At 38.9% G+C, this 19919-nt stretch overlaps 1 protein-coding gene across 3 annotated transcripts in view; it reads left to right on the top strand.

Moving 5' to 3' along the window:
- Window positions 1-19919, top strand: part of LOC139141146 (uncharacterized) — a 164196-nt gene that overhangs the window by 101327 nt on the left and 42950 nt on the right. The window contains exons 4-8 of one of the 3 annotated variants that reach the window (XM_070710751.1): window positions 12535-12639; window positions 12978-13109; window positions 14555-14660; window positions 15552-15703; window positions 19239-19437. The exons of the other annotated variants lie outside the window; for them this stretch is intronic. Coding sequence (XP_070566852.1) covers window positions 12535-12639; window positions 12978-13109; window positions 14555-14660; window positions 15552-15703; window positions 19239-19437 — 694 coding nt within the window. The remainder of the gene's footprint in view (window positions 1-12534; window positions 12640-12977; window positions 13110-14554; window positions 14661-15551; window positions 15704-19238; window positions 19438-19919) is intronic. 3 annotated transcript variants of the gene reach the window in all.

Raw genomic sequence — 19919 nt, 5'->3', positions numbered from 1 at the left:
TATTGGTTGCATCATTGTCAAGTTTTCGCTGAACAGAGATTGATTTAAACGGGGTATACCAGGGTGATGGAGTGTATGTTTGATTTCATAGCGACGTAATTACTGATTGGAGGTATGCTGATGCAGAATGAGGATAAGACTTGGTTAGATTTTCACACTTCAAAACTTTCGTTTAGGAGTGGTTGAGGGCAACACAATTAGTCATGTTCACCGTGCACAAGCTTTAATTATCCACGGCCTCTTACTTTTAGGCAATTACTCTTTTTATGATTTAGGTTTGCTGTCAAAAAATAGACATGAACACGCTATTATGAGCAATATAAGACACTGACATTAGAAAAATTCCTAAATTTTGTGAAGGTTTTGACCGTTGGTAATTTTGCCTTACATATTCACAGTATTGTATTTATGGTATTTGCACTTGATATGAAATAAAGTGCTCCTGTGTTATTGTATATGTTGCTGTTGTCTGTAATTTGACACTTTTCTCCAAGGTTATGCCATTAGATTTTAACTTGATTGAAATGCTTATGTTTAACATCACTAGCAATATCCATTGTGTATAGCTTCAATTTAATTTCTAAATTATGAAAGATCGGAAAATATGTGAAATACAAATTGAATGTGAAATCGCCGTGTCTAATCGGCTCAATACACAAGACAGTGAAGATGGCGAAACAAAAAATACACACTACTATACATTAAACGCAAATCACGAATGTATGAACGATGTGTGGAGTTGCTTTCCCTTTATTAACTAATTTCTTTCACTTCTGCCACAACAGTCCTTCCAGTTAAGGTAGTTCTATGTGCAAATCAGCATACATAGGTGATATCAAAATGCTAAATGTCTTTCACCACGGTACGTAATCATATCATCAAAATAGCAAAATTCTTAAACTTTTGTCATATTCTCCCGTTATTCCTTCTCGTACCAAATTGGTAAAAGCATTTAATATGCAAACTACTAAAATGCAGATTTAAAACTGTTACATGACCATATTAGTGTCGTATCATAGAATCGTCAATATACAAGGCATTTTGTCGACTTTGATCATCCATACATCTATATATTCCAAATTAGAAAAGTCTCTTAAATACCTTAGTTACTTATAAGGTTTGTAAAAATGCTAAATGACTTTCACTTATGTTATATGAGAGTATTTTCAATTTATATAGCAAGTTTTGTCAACTTTGGTCAGTCAATCCAGATGTATATCTGTAATAAAGAAAGTTCTTACATATACAAACAAACAGTAACATTACCAAACTTCTTAAACAGACAAACAAACAGACAAACAGAAATACAGACATACACAGATAATTAAAAACATCAGTACCACAATAGCTCATTCGAATGAACACACGAGCTAAACATCGTAGTCACAGTAAATACTATTTATCCAAGTCCTGTGTGCCCCACTCATTATAATTTAGTGCATCCTCCCTTGCTATGTAAATGAGCAAAAATAAGTCAAAATATTGCTTCTAATTTCATGACATTTGATGAATGAGTTTGAGAGATATAAACGACACAAATCCATAACACACATACGAACACACATACATATAACATACACACATACAGACTAACAAACGCCACCCTATAACAGAGGCACACTAGTTGGGCTACGCCCACCGCGTGGGCCAAAAACGATGAATGAAAGTTGTCTCCGACTACAGTCAATGCATCAGAACTAGGTGGCTGAGATGTTAGACCAACGGAGAGTCCACAGTCGTCATGATTGTTGGCAGAAGCTGACCTTGGACCGAGACTTTCAATGGCTCCGTAGTAATTTCCGTAGACACTTCCGGTCAAGGTTGATTACAGCTGCCGTTGTTAGTTCGTTTGTGGCTTGTTCGAGTAGCCTTTCACGCTTGCATCGTTTTCATGGTCACTGACATACATAATATTGCCATGTGTCAACCCAAGTATCGTCTAGGAGTTTGCTTGCTGCGAATCCGTAGCCTCTGCCACTCGGGTAGCTTGGTCATTGGAGTGGTAGGGCTACGATGTGTAATATGCAAATATCGCACAGGATACGGCCTTCGCCAGAAATTTTCAAAGACACAAATTTGACATAACTTTTCAAAAAGGACCGTGTCCGGTGTTCATATAACATACCCGCTCAATAATTACTCGGTATTTGTAATTTTTCTTTCCTCCTAATGGATTTTTCGCAGCAAGACCGACGATCGCCTTGAAATAACCGCCATCTTGAATTTAAGCTGCTTGACGTCATGCAAGTCTCGCAAGTTCCCGTTCCTACTTCATTTGCATTCAGATATCAACAAACAACACGTGCGCTGACTAGTATTGCTGTCTCAGCATTGTCCGCTACGTTATGCGAATTTTCGCATGGTAAAAAGTGAATGAATAGAAAGCAAATAACTTTTAATTTTAAAAATTGTGAATAAAATATGTAATATGTTTATAAATAAAATAAATTGTTGAATGATACTAAACTTGTCCAACGATTATCCATCACATGCAATTTATGTTAAATTCCCCAGAGAAATTTTACATTATAGATCATGATGTTCTCCATCACATGTATTCCACACAAAATAAATGCAATGATCCTTTTATTCACCATATCGTAATATTAAACAATCTTGGTAGAGCCGATGTGTGGAGTTGCCCTCATTTTCCTTTATATCTTTGCTTTCTTAGGTCACTTTACAAGCACGGACACTCCATTTTATGAAAAGACCATTTGTGATCTAAGTCGAGGGCTAGCAAACACGAGAATACCCTCCGGGGTATCCATCGGCTACCTCATATGTAACGCAGTAAAAAACCAGCAAAAACATGGATCATTTTAACCATTATCTTTGTGTAAAAAATATATACATAATTTAACCATGGCTCTTACACGGAAACCATTGGGACAAAATAAACTTCATCAAAGTTTAGTGCCTGAAACCAATTAACCTATCAAACCAGTAATCACATCCTGCCTTGCTACAAATAGAACAAGCTCAAAGTCTCATCAAACCAGTCTGAGACGAGCACAGATAGCGATGTCTCCGTATCTACGGCCTGCTCGCTTAAACTGAGCACATAAGGGAGGACTCTATCAACACAGGAGAGTGAACTGAAAATCACTGCAACAGAGCTTACTTCTGGGATCAACCCTCGAGACGTTTTCTAACGACACTCCTCATGGTCTATAAAACGAGCATCTAAAACAAATCCTTCTTACAAAATCATAGCTCGTTATAACTTTGACCAACATGTGAAGGAGTAAGCATTCCGTCGATATCCGGAACGACAACCGGAAAGTCCGGTGAGTTTCAAACACACTTTGCCCATATCGCTCAAACAGTTAAAAGGTTTCACGATAACAGTTATAACAATGGGCAATCTGAATTTTTTTTAAAATTTGTCTCCATTTTATGCCACAACTTATCGTATAAAACCAAGATGCAATCTGTCATCGAATTGGTACTACAATCAACCAAACTGAAAAGATTGCTGAGCAATACAGAAAACATCATCTGGCAAAGAAAATCAAAAACTGAGAGAGCTGCCACATAAGTAATCAAAGTTGGCGGCATGAATTAAATAAACCAATACTCTCCTCAGACCAAACCGATTTCAAAGGCCGTTTACAGCAAATATTGTTAACGAAACCATGAAACCTGGGAATGGCTAAACACAGAGAAATAAGATTTATTTCTCGAAACAGCCTTTCACAGCATGCTTTTCAAACAGCGAAGAGCAGGCACCAATATCGACCCGAAATCTATTACAAAGTCCATGAAAAATTGACACAAAACCAAAAGTTCGGATAATCGATTTAAGGGGAGAACCATTTGATTTGGGGGGGGGTATGGAGGAAATGGGTATGGGAGCAATTTTTTTTCCTGTCACAGTAACAGCAATTTTTTTTACTGTCAGAGCTGCATCATTTTTTTTTCAAATGGAGTAGCAATGCAAATTTTTTTTCTTTGTCATCAAGTTTGTGATGCGTTGTCATTATTTACGGCCTGAAACTCAGAAATTTCGAGTGACACCCCCCCCCCCGGTCACATGCCGGAAAATGCCGAGAGAGTTTGACCGGTTAAGAAGGGCTTGACTACGCAGTTTCTGCGTAGTGAAGCTTCATTACGTATTCATGGTGACCCCTGGCCAGCTGTCAATACAGTACATTTCACCTAGGTACCGCAACTCAGCGTACGAGACGACACAATCCACGTACAGAACACACGATTAGCTTGGGTATCACGGACACATTTCAAAGTCACCGACTCGTCGATTTATTACAGTAAACCAGCATGGGACAGCCGCTCTGTCTAGACTGAGAGATACACTTGATCTACAATGTATGGCTTTTTAGTTAATTTCTGTTGAGAATACCTTCACCTCTTGAACTCTTAGCTGAAATTGTACAAGAAAAAGTTACATTGTAGATCAAGTCTGGTCAACTGTCTATCTCTCAGTCTAGACAGCGGCTGCCCCATGCTGGTTTACTGTAATAAATCGACGAGTCGGTGGCTTTGAAATGTGTCCGTGATACCCAAGCTAATCGTGTGTTCTGTACGTTGATTGTGTCCGTCTCGTACGCTGAGTTGCGGTACCTAGGTGAAACGCACTGTAACTTTGGGGGCTTTTGTCTTTTGGCCTGCTTTGCATATGCGTCGTTGGACACGACCTGCCAATCACCCAGGTAGTCAATTAAACTATTAATTGACTGTTTACCGACCCAATTAACACTATCCAGCAGTATCAGTCATATTTTAATCGCGTGGCCCGGGTGGGCACAACGTAGGAACGCGTGTATTTCTGTGTGTACGTTTCACTTGTGGTGTTGTTTGTACCATCGTGTGTCCTTGTTTCACCTACAGCATTACCTTCAAGGTGACAGGCTTACTATTAATGTTCAGTATCATTGCACCGAGTTCTGCCCACGGTGAAAAACACCTGTTTTGCCTACTAATTACTGCCCGTCGCTGCCCGTCCTGAATGTAGCCTATCTATAGCTACAGTAATCACATAAATCATTTATCAGTTTTGATATATACTCCTAAATTGTAAGTTTGATCAAAATCGAGACCACATTCAAGGGCTATGCAGACTGTCCATGTAAGCACACACAGTGACAAGAAGGCGGCAAACACCTACTCACCAAGCACATCGAATCGGCGAAAAGAAGCATAAAAAGCTAGGCTTATCGCCAAAACAAACGCGCCAAGCGCTAACAAAAACCCATACCAAGCGGCCCTTTTCAGGGCCACCAAATACTCCAAAAAGGGAACTACCAAAAAATACGATAAGATGACATAGAACACACAAACACTTAAAGAAATAACAAAAATCGTACACATAACAAACAACTGAAACACAACATTAATACAAAATAAACAATCACAGTAACGTAACAGAAAACATGGCCGTGGAAATAAATCAGCTATTTCCAAAGAAAAGCCGACAACAACATGAAATTCAACAACAACCTATCATCGCTCAAACTATGAAACTCCGAAAAATAGTACTAGGCAAAAGCCTTAAAATTCATTCGGACACCAACAAAACCAAACAGAATAAAACCACCTCAGGATTTCAACAAATAAAGTCGTATAATGTGACTACGCTACATCGTGAGACACAAACAATCGCAACAACACCAATTCAAAGAAAAGTCAAATTGGACTCCACGAACAACAAAAAAACAAAAACTTGAAAGCTATCTGAAGCTGCTAAACTCGCACTTCTAGAGATACCCTTTCAAACAAGGAAACAAAACATGTCGCGTGCCAAAAGAATCGCGATAAACCAGCTTGCAAACATTGGACAAATTTTGGGAAAATAACCCTTCGACAAGGGTCGGTTTTTCGTTATTGTCAACACAAACGATTACGTACTCGAATGCGAAAGGCAATTACGTAACACTCAGTATATACACAACAAGCCAGAACAAACAGTAAACAAAGTAAATGAACTATTAATTAAAATGTACGAGAACAAGCACATCAACCAGGATACTTGTAAGTATCTTGATCCAATAAACATAAAATCCGTACCCCGCAGTGGTACTTATTGCCTAAAAATTCACAACCTCCGCAAAAATCTAAAAGACACACCAGTCAAAACAAAATTTACCGAAGTAAAGAAATATAGAACAAACAAACCGAACCACCAAACGGACTCACAACGTGACCAAAATTAATATACTTGCCTCGCTAATCGAAAGCAAGACCACTAAAATGCATTAAAATAAATTTTCACAAACACAAACTAAGGAAAGAATCTACACTGCGACTGATGAGAAACCACACTCGGGTTTCGAAACGCAAGCGTCAAAGGGCGACTCTATCAACTTTTGTAACAACATAGGTCCGGCTGCGTCTCGCCATAAGCTTTCCCCACACAAACAAAACATTACCGTACACACTAATCCAAACTTCTCTACAAATATCCAAAGCGAAACAAACATTTCATTAACACAAACAATCGGATAAGAATGTAGGAACACATTTTCGAAACGAATCAAACACAAACTCGACACAAAAACATTTAGGATAGTTAGGTGGGGAGCCTGTTTCACATTTTTTACATCTCGCTATACTGTCTATGATTCTAAAAATAAAGTCATCTGCCACTTTTTCTGTATACGCGGTTTGGCAAAACTCATCTCTTCAATCGAAAGTCGGGCGATTTCATGGTTCTTTGGGGCACTGAAGTGTACGTCGAGCTTAAGGAATGTAGTTACATTCGCGATGTTTTATTCGAAAATTATTTATTCCTTCAAGGGCAAATGCACATAATTATGCTGTTGGAAATACTGGCCGCTCATAAACAAGACAATAAACTCAATATATGTGCATTTTTACTTATATTGTCAAAGTACCACCGACACCCACAAAAAACCAAATGGTTCAGTCCAGGTATTTGCAACTCTGCCATCCGACTAGTCAACAGGAAATCAACCATAGGTGTCTTTTGGCACGCTTATACGCCAGTCACCTAGGCGACGGTAATCTGCACCACTTATCACCATCGGGAAGGTACTCCTCCCCATATACCACTGGTGATCCCACCCTCAAGGCACTGCGTCATTCGACCAAGCATTGTTATTGTAATTTCCTGCATAAAATTAACAGCGAGGTCAACCGGTCAAACTCTCTCGGCATTTTCTCTCATGCAACCATGATGAGTTTGAGTAACTCCCCTCTCTAACTCTGAAATTTTGACTGATCCCCCGCTCAGAAAAGTTAAATACAAATACATGTATTTGTAAAATTTACAAAATACAGCAACAGTAAAGACCTTTGAAATCCTGATGTACTCTGCTAGACTATCATCAGTTATCTCATGATGGTTCAAAAAAGGTGAACCCATCAAAATGAAATTGCAAGTCACAATAAAATAAAGATATAAAAGCTCACGCAGTATCTAACCATATAGCATATTGTTTAATTTGGATGGGTATTATGACAGGGTTTTCACTAGGATATCTGACCGGGCAGAATTTGAAAGTACAGGGGGAAAACACGTGAGAGGCTTAGGGGGAAAGTGTCACAGGGGCTTTCCCCTATCTTGCATGGAAATTTTTAAGATATTGATGTGTGCAATGGTGCAGTCTGGTGCAATCTGAGAGGTGTTTTTTAATTTTTTTACTACGTGAAACTGTTAGAACACCCCAAGGGGGAGAGCACGAGAATTTTTTGGAAATTGATGTGCTTAATGGCGCAATCTGAGAGGAGTTTCAGGTTATTTTGCACTCGGTAAAACTGTTTGAAAATGACATTGAACACTGCAATATTTTTTTACATTTTATGCATGATCAGTGTTTGTGTCACAATATTCAACAACCAAACAATGACAATACAATTTGTGAAAAACAGTTCTGTTTGCCAGAGACTAAAGACAAATGAATATACAGGAACGGAAAATCTTTGACCTTCTTGTGTCATTTCTCCAGCTGCCAGATTCTAATGAAAAGCATGAATATGGTATGTTTAACTGTCAAAATGGTCATTGAACTGAGGTAAATGAAAACATGTTTCTGTGATAATAAAGGATGAATTCATAACAGTTCAGTTTTGTCCTAGATCCTGTGAAAATTTTGAGAAATTGATGTGCGCCACGGCGAAGTGTAGTGCAATCCGATAGGTATTTTAAATTTGTCTTTTACCAGTAAAACTGTTAGAAGACCCGAGGGGGGGGGGAGTGCACGAGAGGGGGCCCCCCCTTTCGCATTGAAAATTTTGAGAAATGAATGTGTGCAATGGTGCAATCTGAGATGTGTTTCAATTTATTTCGCCAAAATAAATTGAGTAACCCCGCACCCCTTCTTCCTCTCCACATTTTGAGTAACGCCCCCCCTGAAGTTTTCAATTTTTTCAGTGACCCCCTCCCTTGAAATTCCATTATATTTGTTGTTCCTCGATTTTTCTTTGTCAACTTGTACATCTTCCTAATATATTTATATTGAGAGAATAATATATTGATTTTCACACTAGTTTATTGACTCCTGTCTTGTGTTTTAAAATTTTCACAATTTACAGAAGTCAAAAAGTCATTGAGATATTGCAACAGAAATCCTGAAATGTGATTTCTTGGGTCAGAAAAGGGAAGGAAAACATTGAGTGCACTGAGTTGTAAAGTAGACCTATGTAGTGCATGCTTATATCATAAGTGCTGGGAAAAAAACATAAGAATTGCTTGTGGTAAAAACATTTGCGCCGCCTATGGCGGCACGCCGGCAAAGAATACATGAGAATAGGGTTTCCAAATTTTGCTAATTTCTGGTGCATTGTGACATTTTTTTTTCACTTCTGTCTGTTATGACAAGTTTTTTTTTCTCAGGCCATGACAGGATCAATTTTTTTTTCTTCTATCTCACCTGGCGACAATTTTTTTTCTCAAAATCCTCCATACCCCCCCCCCCAGAAATCAAATGGTGTTCCCCTAAATGCCTAAAACAAGCTAATCGTTGTCAGATTAGCACAACATTTACTGTTAACATAACGAGCAAATGAAATATAAAAAAGTGCAAAAACACAACTCATTCCCAATTTCTTTTCTTTTATTTCCTTTTATTTACAATATTTACATTTAAAAATACAGTTTGCTGGTCGGTTTCCGGGGTTTTTTTGCGAAAATACGCACAACGTTGCCGACAATGCGAAGTGTGAAAGACGATGGTCGAGCGCACTTGTTGTTTGTTTACGTCTGAATATGCGAATGGCTAGAACGGGAACGTGCGAGACTTGCATGACGTCATGGGTCAAGCAGCTAAAATTCAAGATGGCGGTGATTTCAAGGCGATCGTCGGTTATAGTTGGAAAACCCGTTCAAAGTAGGTAAACTTGAGGAATACCTAGACATCTTCCAATGGATAGATGCTACATGGACTTTGGACCAAGTGTATGGAAATTATTTCTGTAAAGATCGAAAATTGGCGTTCAAATTCGCGCCGTTCGAAATTCCGTGCGCATCGGCATAGTGCATGTGTAATACTATCCTGTGCGATATTTCAGTTCTTCACATCGCAGCCCCCACTCCCAGCAGAACACGTCAAGGAGTGGCAGGGCTCGTTTTCGCAGCAAGGAGTTTGCAAGCGTACTGAGTTCTTTTTCACGTATCCGGCAACGAAGCGAACCCTGCTGTAAACAACGTAGTTGTGCAGTACTGCATACCAGCGTATCGGACGGGGACTGCATGCTGAGCGCGAGCCGGACGAAGCAGACGGCGAGTGCATGCGGGAGGACTAAAAAAAAATTGATAAATCGTACAGTAAGACATTATTATAAATATTGTGCACCATTATCAAGATTTATCGTTTTGTGTTTTACATGGTTTATCCGATACTTTCCCTCCTTTTAAATGCGCAGTCCTTTTTTTCGTTTCCCAAAAAAAACTTGTACTGTTATGCTGGCTGTGGGGCAACATTGCTGAATATTGGAATACATTATCAGTAATAATTTAAGGATATGACGTCACAAAATTCACTGGTATTTACAAAGCTATAATATAATAAACATTTTTACCTCAGCCAATTCCTAACTTTGCATAATTAATGAGATCAATTCCTTATTTGCATATTTAATGAATTTTCCTAATTATGGATATATACTGGGATTTACATTATAAAAGTTGGCAAAATATGCACTGTACCTTGATGATTATACCAGGTTAAAACAACATTGAAAGTCATTTCGCATTTTTATGTCAGCTAATTTATAATTTGCATATCTAATGAGCGTTCACAGTTTGACATATATAGCTTGAAGGACTTGACCAAAGGCAATTATGCTTGCTATATAAAGTGATGATACAATGACAGCAGTCAAAGAAATTTATTTTTTGTTTCAGATAATTACATATTTGTATACTTAATGATCTTTAGAATTCGTATGTATTGAATATTGTTCATTATGTTGATCATAACACTTTCACTGAAGTTGCAAACATGTGGCACAGGTTCAAATTTACACATCAGTGCAATATATGATGAAACACGCGAGCATTTTCAATTCATATCTGGTTACATATATGCTAGCTTTGTGGTTAATTACACCGAAAAAGCTATTTTGCCATTCATAACTCGCGAGACGTTTTACAAAAACCGATAAGGATAGTAGAGGAAGTTGCATTTTAGGGCTTCATCAACTCCATGTAATTGAATCATGGTAAAAAGCTTCAGGCTTTTGTTTTGCTAATTACTACTAACCACCAAATCTACCACATGCTTTCCAAGCCGTTTAACAATGGAGTGGAGTGATAATAAACACCTAGTACCCGGTCATGAGGGCTATGGCCCCCATCAAATACCCCGAGGGGCCGTGTGTTACCAGAAACACTATTCCCCAGGTATAGCCATGTATTTCTGGTAACACACGGCCACGAGGGGTAATAAACGGGCACTACAGCCCGAATAAGGACCAGCTTATAGGTGTTTGTAACACACCACACGCTCATGTTGTATTGTGTTATATAGTTTTTAATGTGTTTTGATATTTTGCAAGGCAACAATCCATTGTGACAAGTTTACTAGGCGATGTTCCCACAGCGGTTTCAGTTATACATAATACCACTTTCCTTCAAAAAATATTGTAAGCATACCTAGCGACATCCTTAGTTGTACTTTAATCTTTTTCGTCGATGAACTGTTCAAGTTCCTACGCTGTTGGAAAATGTTGGAAAATCTTTTTTAAATAGAGTGTCGTCGCTTATCCAGGACGCACATCACGTTTTAGTTACCCGCCACTGTTGCAAAGCTGAAGACGACACTACGATCACCAGACTGGGCACTTTTCCAAATTTGGTCAAAACTGTTTCTCTTGCGAAATATATCGTATCTATTTTATCGTCACGTGACGTATTCTGGCGAATCGAGACACGGAATGAGCATGTGGTATGTTATAATTCTGACAATATTCCTATAACCATATATTCCTGAAGCTTATTGTAGATTTGGTGGTTATTAGTAAACAGCATGGAGCTACCAAAAGACCATATAAACAGCAACACAAAATCTGACAGTGGACAGTTTATTATAAGTGATTCATCGTTTACGCAAGGATACTCAGTATAAACAATAGTTATGTAAATACGCACAGCCTGGTTTGAGCGTGGGTGAGTGGACAATGCTATACCCAGATGGTCCCTTCCATATCACGTGATGCAAGCTCCAAACCTTCCTGTACTATTTTTATCGGTTTTTGTAAAAAATCACGCGAGTTATAAATGGCGAAAATAGTTTTTCCTAGGTAAGTAACCACAAAGCTAGCACAGATGTAAAAATCATCCTTGGTGAAGTTCCCCTTTAAAGAAACCATAATGCAGCTTCTACATATATAGGCAATAGAAATTCTTGGGTAAAATATTAATCATAGCAGGGTTTTGATGAAATGCAATGTAGTGAAATCAGATTTTAAGAAAACTTGGTGACCTAGGGTGTGCAGAAAATGAGAGCTGCTATAAAAATAGGACTCTTAAGGGATGCACCCAAAATGAAATATGTTATAAAACTGAGACTCCAAAAGCGCTCGCCATTATTGTTGTGCCAAAAGGCCGCTCCGAAAATGAAAGTTAAAACATGGGGCCCAGAGAGGCGCGCCGAAAGTGAAAATTACGGACTGAAAGTAACTGTCGGTACGTTAATTCTACTTCACGTCTGCAGGATATCATTTTTTAATTCCATCATCCTTGGCTGATTTGTTTTCACACACAACCTCTTGGAACCTTCATTTTTTCGAAAATCTTCCAGACCACCCCCACCTACATCAAATGGCACACTCCCTTGGTTTACTGATTTAAATCCGCGATGACAATAGCTTGAGGCCATCAATTAAGATTTTGGAACCTACAGTCGACACCACTCTTTACTTTATCTTTAAACATTTCATCTGCTTGGTCACCACAAAATCTCAGCGGCCAGGCGAGCAGTACCAGTAAATTTCACTTCTTAACGGGTAGTTGAACTTTTAACGTAATGCTATAAAACTAGCTATGACGCACATTCCTAACGTACGCCCTCTTTAGCGCATTACGAACTTCTTATTTGCCTTTTTTATCAACAGAATGCAAGGTTCAGTGTAAATTCCGATAATGGTATGGTTTCCTTGGCTCGATACTTGAATTATGGCATTACATCCGAGTATGATCTTGAATTTAAATATCATCATGTAAGTCTATTTACATATCAGTACATACCATGAAGCAGATCTTTCCAACATGCAAGTTTCACATGAAATATCATGATATCAGAATATATGTTTGCAGTCGATGTGGACAAATTTTCCTTTATCATTTCTCACTTTTGAATAGGGGTTAATTTATTCCAGCAGCTTTGCAGTACAAAGAGATAAGCAAGAACAGTTGTTGCCATGGTAGTAAGATACGCTCTAATTTCAAATTGGTATTGGAAAAATATTTTTAAATTCAAACGACATTTTTTTGAAGGTTTTTCTTCATGTATGCAAATTTTAAAGTAATTTTCCCGCCTTATGAATTCTGCCTTTAGACCCTCAACGGCGCTGATGTGTGTCACACTTTTAATCTAACGGTCAATGTTACCGATGACATAAACTGGCCACCAAGTTTCAACGAATCATGCTGCTTTTGTCCAACTGAGAGTAAAAGACCTGAAAATTATGTGAGTATTAAGTACAGGGTACATATCAATCGATATCTATATTATCTGTCAATTTGGTGTTTCTTCAAACGCATGGTGCAATACAATTCAAAAGACACAATGCCACACACTCTCAATATATATATATATATATATATATATATATATATATATATATATATATAATATATATATATATATATATATATATATATATATATATATATATATATATATATATATATATATATATATATATAATAATTAATTACACAAAATTACTTCAAGTACAAAGTAATGATATCTGTTACTTAAGTTTCTTGCATCCTGCTATCATCAGACAGAAGAAGTGAAGTATTCTTAGCTCAACTCTCTTATAAATGTATGATCGGGACGTACAATTCTATTTGTAGGTGATGTTAAAAATTGATAATATTTGTTTTTTTGGCGACATTGTGACAGCGTAGATTGTCAGCATTGATATGTCAGCATTGATAATGTGTAGTTTTTTTCTGATATACAAAGATCAAATCGCTTGCTAATGTTAGAGAAACTTGGTGCTTTGTCAATGATTGACAACGAAATGTCAAAAACCTGCTTCTTTTGTCTCAAGGACCAGACGTACTTGAACAACACCGTATAGTGTCGATACCTTTCGTTACGAAACAATCGCATGTGATTAGCGTAGCGCGTCTTGAAGGTGTTATCAGTGAGTCCGATTTAGACCTCAGTGTTGTCCCCGTTGATACCTTGGCCTTGTAAACCACACCTTGGACTTGACAGTTGCCCTTGAAGGGGCATGTAGACTTTTCCGGGCAATTACAATCAGCTGGTCGATCTTGACGTTGGTCTCCGGTAATTACTCTCTTATTATGTGATTTGATTATACTAGACATTTTCTTCATACAGCTGTAACTCACTTTATTGGTGTTTCTATTGAAGATTTTATGAAACTTAGACCCCTTTGAAAGTGTTGTCAACAAGTTGAAGGAATTTCTTGCCGATATTAGTTTCCACGTTCTCACTGAAAGGGGGGTTGCACCACGTGATATTACGTTTCCTGTTATTGTTTCTCATCGATGATTGGTTTGGTCTTGACAAATTCAATTTGGTCTGTTTACCCACTTGACTTTAACGCTGCGTCGTAGTGACCTTTGTGTAAATTGAACATAAAATGCTAGAACGTTTTTACCTAATCAGGGAAATAACAAAAAAGGGTATTTGGTAAACTTATTATGAAGTTAAACAACGTTAGCTACAATGCAATCACTGTCCAAATAACAGAATTTAATTCTGCCTGATATCTTTCATGACTACTATGCAACCTTGGACAGGCCTATTCTGAATAGACTCAACAAGTGAGAGAAAATTGTTAGTGTCTTCTTAACAGAAACCTGCATGAAGAGAGTTATATAGGGGCTTTGAATTCTGACTATTTTCAATTTGTGTTTTTTCCATTTGTTAAGCCGTTTCCTGTCCGGATTATATGTAACGGCATTCCATGGGACGAAACTGTGCCATTGACATCGCTCTGGAATGACAGACTTTATCTAGATCTCGCTAATGGAGACTGTAAGTCAAAAAAGAGTATCCGCCGTCCGCATCCGTATCTCTTGTTCTAGAACTTACAATTGAACATTTTATTTGCTTCCTGCGAAAATTAAAAGGACAAACCTTCATCAGCAGTTTTATAACTAGAAATACCTAATTCCGTTTGCACCTGATTAAAGAAAAAAAATTCTACGGTACCCGTGCTGTCATAAAATATGCAAAAGGAAAAATAAATTTAAAGGACTCATTGTCTGAGGCTTACACACCCTCATGTTCGTTGTTGATAACTAATAGCACCAACCACAGTCCCTTCATCGGAGCGGACAATCGATAAACTGCTATCTTCAATAGTAGTCGAAAAATTGTTTCTTCCAGAATGGTACATTTATATGGTGATTTGACTAAACAGGGCTCAGCCTTGTGATTTGTTGTCCATGAAATATTATTATTTATTATTTCAAAGTGATATATATGTACCGGGAAATACACCACTAGCAAATGCAAGGCCTCTGATGTAGAAGCGAATTTGATTGTGAGTCGGTGCTTAAAAAGACTTCTGCCAAAACGAGGCCAGGAATGTGAATAACTTACTTCAATTGTCTCAGATCTTGATATTCTCAACCGCCATTGTAGCTGAGGCAAAAGATTAAATTGAAGTTCAGTTCGCTTTCTTGACAAATTGGTCGATCCTATATCAAATCGCATATTATTATCGCTAACTTGTTTGCTTGCTTGTTTGTTTGCCTGTTTGTTTTGGTTTTCTGAATCACAGACCGCAATTACTGTTGCAATGACTTTATCACGGGCTCATCTGCTTTGAATCGATATATTTGGACTAAAACAATGTGATGAATGCAATCTTGTATGTTGTCTGCCATTTTCTTAATGCGTGACAGTTTTTGTATTTTACAGGTTCGTTCATCATCTACTTATACATTGGTGGCATAACTCTCCCCGGGGAAGAAGACAAAGTGCAACAAAGAGCGGATCTCACTGTCGTCTGCACCGATATCGATAACAACGAAGTAATTCAGGCTGCTAGAACTAAAATGTTCACCCAAGAGGTAATCAACATAGAAATTATCTTTGTTCAAATATAACAGTGAGCGCACGTGATTTTCCGTGGCTTGTATATGAAAATGAATAAATAAGTTTTAGAAATTTCAAACTAATAGTTGGTTTTTATTAGGTCTAAGCCGGTAGAACTGCCCCTATGACGTAGAAAAGACATCTTCACAAAGTCGCGGCGATACACACATATCACCAAAGGGAAACCAGAAATCTTGTTGTTGTTGTTGTTGTTGTTTGTATTGTTATTTTGTTTATATTGGCCGTGTGTTGTTGTTGTTGTTGTTGTTGACCAATAAAATTCAACTAACATAGCTATTTTGTTGTTTAAAACGTAATGTAGATGTCATAAAAAACACTGCAAGGACATTATCATAATTCGACCCAATCCATCTGTTTCTCAACGTACATTCTCTGCCTATAATTCGACAAGGGGTCCAACCTTAGCTGGCTTACAGCTCAATCATCCAACTGTCCAAGCGCTAGAATAGCACTATTATCACGAGCGATCGAGTGAAAAGTAGCATGACGAGACCTGAAAGAGACACAAAAAGGCTAATTCGTGTTTACCATCACATCCCGAAAATCACTAGGAAAAAGCACGATTTTCACGTCGTAATAGTACAAATTATCTCAGTTAGATTCTCCCGGCCGCCTCTGCAGTTCGGAAGGCCACTTCGCTTTTGAAGTTAGCCAAAACACAGGCGATCAGCACAAGCGTTTAATTTTAATACAAACCACAGGGCACAGAAGTCAGTCCCCTTGGGTGGGGGAGGGGTGGGGAGGGATGGGTTTTTGTGCAACGGTTTACTTTATTTGATTTCATTAATTTTGACTGTGGTATTTCAAATAAACAGTTCAACTCCAAACCGTCTGACTGCTTTCTTTATTACTACAAGTCCATATCTCCTCTCAAAGCTGTGTATACACCACTTGCTCCGCAAACATAACTTATTTTACTGGGTGTGGGACGGCTGTGGTGTTGACTTAATCAAGCAATCCGCTGATACGGACAGCGGATTAGCAAGTTGGCAATGTTTGCGGAGCAAGTGGTGTATACACAGATTTGAGAGGAGATATGGACTTGAAGTAATAAAGAAAGCAGTCAGGCGGTTTGGAGTTGAACTCTTTTTTTGAAATACCACAGTCAAAATTAATAAAATCAAATAAAGTAAACCGCTGCACAAAAAATTCATCCCTCCCCACCCCTCCCCCACCCCTGGGGACTGACTTCTGTGCCCTGTGCTTAAACGGCAGGACACGCTGTACTTTCCCGGGAGGCATGTTGTTACGCCGATTTCAGTGAGGGTTTACATTGTCGACGTAAATGCTTACTTCGATGGACATATTTTACATTCTCGTGAGCCAGTGCAATAATTTCCGCTTAGTTGACCTACGCAAAATCAAGCTCTGGCAGATGACAGTAGGAAATTGCGGAAGTGTGAATTGGGGCTAATTAATTATTCATGAGAATATATCATCAGAGTTAGCCAATCACGAATCTGTTTTACAAAGTCATGTCAGGTGGTAAACCACAGACAAGATTCTCGTTGTCTGTGTGTACACAATCGAACTTTCAGGCTCTGAGATCCTCTGGTTCCGCTACATCTCTTCCGAGATATGTTGCATTAAATCTGACAGCTTTCAAAATTTTGAGTTTTTCTGTCATGATCGAGAGCAGCGGCGACACCATGTGAATACTATGACTTCGGTATGAACACAAGAGACGTCGGCCTGCAGCGAACCCGGCCCGGTCCCATTTCAACGGCATGAACTCCCTTACGCGTATACGTGTATGCACCCGGCTGAACTGCCAACCCAAGGAACAAACTAAACCTCTTGGTTTGATTCTAGCTGTGGGTCCATAGCTGTGGTGTTTTCAGATAGGGTTCCTACCTTTTACAGGTGCCGCCAACTAAGCTGTTCGTGCAAAAAGGTGTTCGTGCGCAGTTTTTCAGCGGGCGGGCAAATTTCAAAACTAATCAGCGGGCGGGGAGAAAATATCGATATTTACTGTGGGCGGGGAAGAAATTTCATTACTTTCAGCGGGCGGGGAGAAAATTTTTGACAGTGGGCACCGGAAAATACGTAGAGGGAGGGGAAGGCGGCGTGGTTGATAGAACTTGAGGAGAAATTAAGCGCCTAACTTAGAGGGGAGCAATGTTCCAAGTATACTGCTAACTACTGGCATGGTTTTGTGTTGATCTGGGTTGCCTAGTGGGCATCTAGTTGGCAATGGGGAATTTCAGTAGTGGGGAGAGGGCAGCGGGGAGCTTGAATTGTTGTGGGGAGTGGGGAGCGGGCAGACCATAGATACCGGAGGGCAGTGGGCATCAAAATTCAGCGGGAGGGCACATTTTACGTGTATGCCAGTGGGAGGGCAGTTACGAACAGCTCTCACTTTCCCCTCCAAATTTTAGGTCAAGGTCAAAAATAAGAAAAATCGGTATATCAGCCTTCAAAACATGTCTTGTGACGATTTTGCGAAATTCATCAAATTTACCAGTTGGCGGCACCTGCTTTTATGGGCTGGTTTTGACTATTATGATTTTAACCCCGCCACCACAGCTTTGGGATATTCCATAGACTGGCGTCCAAATCCGCCACAAACACCCTTTGCGCAAGTTTGTTCGACAATATTTCGAAAAAGTTTCCATCCAAATTATAAATTGCCGACACTCATCGACAGCTTGGTTATTAGGACTCACCACGACTAGACATCCGCTCAAAATTCACTGAAATATCACCTTTTTTTCTAGCCTTACCCGACATGACTACCCGGAGACCGCCATTTTGCTAGCATAAAACTGTTGGTCGAGGCTCCATGCAGGACGTCACTACAGTGACGTAGGCCGTGCATTTCGGAAACAACGAACTCGAAGCTGGCCACATTACCGTGGGTTCTGTAAGCATTGCAGTCAGGATATTGTCGGGCGCAACGTTACACAGTGTTCACGCTGTTTAGATTCAGGCTATTATTCTCGAAAAATAATGTAACTTTGTCTGAGTTAAATTTCTAGGCCTATACTGTCTTTGAAATCGTGTATAACTTGGCGGAAGGTACGTGCGGTGTGATGTCATCTGACATTTGCTCCGTACACAAATGTAATCGCCATGTTCCTCGCTCACTCGACCGACGACCAGAAATGATTGGCAACTCGCCTAATTGTATTCTAAAAGTAGTTCAGAAGTTTAAACGCAGCATCGTTGATGAAAACTACTTTTATTTTGCAGACATTATTGAGATCTTGGCTTGTGCATGAGATAGGTATATTATTCCCTAATAGTTTTCTTCGTTCGGCGAAGGAAAATGCAAGTGACGTAATGACTGTGTCACCTCGAGTCGAAGACTAGCGGTGACACGGTCATTAAGTCTCGATTTTTTCCTAGCAGATATCGCATAAGGGTTTTTCCAGAATCCTTGAAATCGGTACACATAAGGCTAAAGATGCCTGATAAAAAAGCTTAACTGATATCCTTTGCACAAAGATCTACACAGTTACGTATCATTATCTGGCAATCACTTTTCAGAATTACATGGAATTACCGTATCGTCTGAGAAGAGACACATGGTTTATTTCGAGAGCTCATATTGGTGTCTCGTTCCTGGCAATAATATTGGAGCCTAGGTTCATTTCCCGTTCTATGGAAGGTGCTCAATGGAAATGTCACGTGGAGACAGACAGCACAAGTAAAACCCTAGAGCTCACCTTCAAAGTGGACTTCATCGGTAAGTTCAATTAGTATTTAAATAAATATATATTTAAACACTTAGTAGGTCAAGGAGGCCGAATTTGCTTTGCGCAGTGCCAGTAGCTGCCGAATAATCGGAAAAGCGCATTCATCACTGGTTTCCCCTTCCTTTAGACTCACTTCAATTCTATGGGCTATTAAGGTAGAATGCTCCTGTAGGAAGGATAGTATTACTTTCAAACTTTATTCCTTTGACGCACAAAATATGGCGGCTCATTTAAAGCTTATGAAGTGAATAAAGTTTTAAACGGCTTAGCTTTCTTAAAATCGGGAATTTTATCTTCCCATTGAGACAGCATAGAGATGGAAGCCATTTTTGCTTTAAAATATCGGGAAATATTGAGTAATTGTTATCTCTAAGTACCAAAATTTGCAAGGTGACTCAAAATTTTATTTTTGATTTTGTAAAGGATGGTTGAAAGTTTGCTCATGGAAAGTTTGAGCAAAAGTTCAAATTTT

The sequence above is a fragment of the Ptychodera flava genome, chromosome 9 (assembly GCF_041260155.1).
Source record: "Ptychodera flava strain L36383 chromosome 9, AS_Pfla_20210202, whole genome shotgun sequence".
Lineage (NCBI taxonomy): Eukaryota > Metazoa > Hemichordata > Enteropneusta > Ptychoderidae > Ptychodera > Ptychodera flava.
This window is presented reverse-complemented; position numbering and strand designations above follow the sequence as displayed.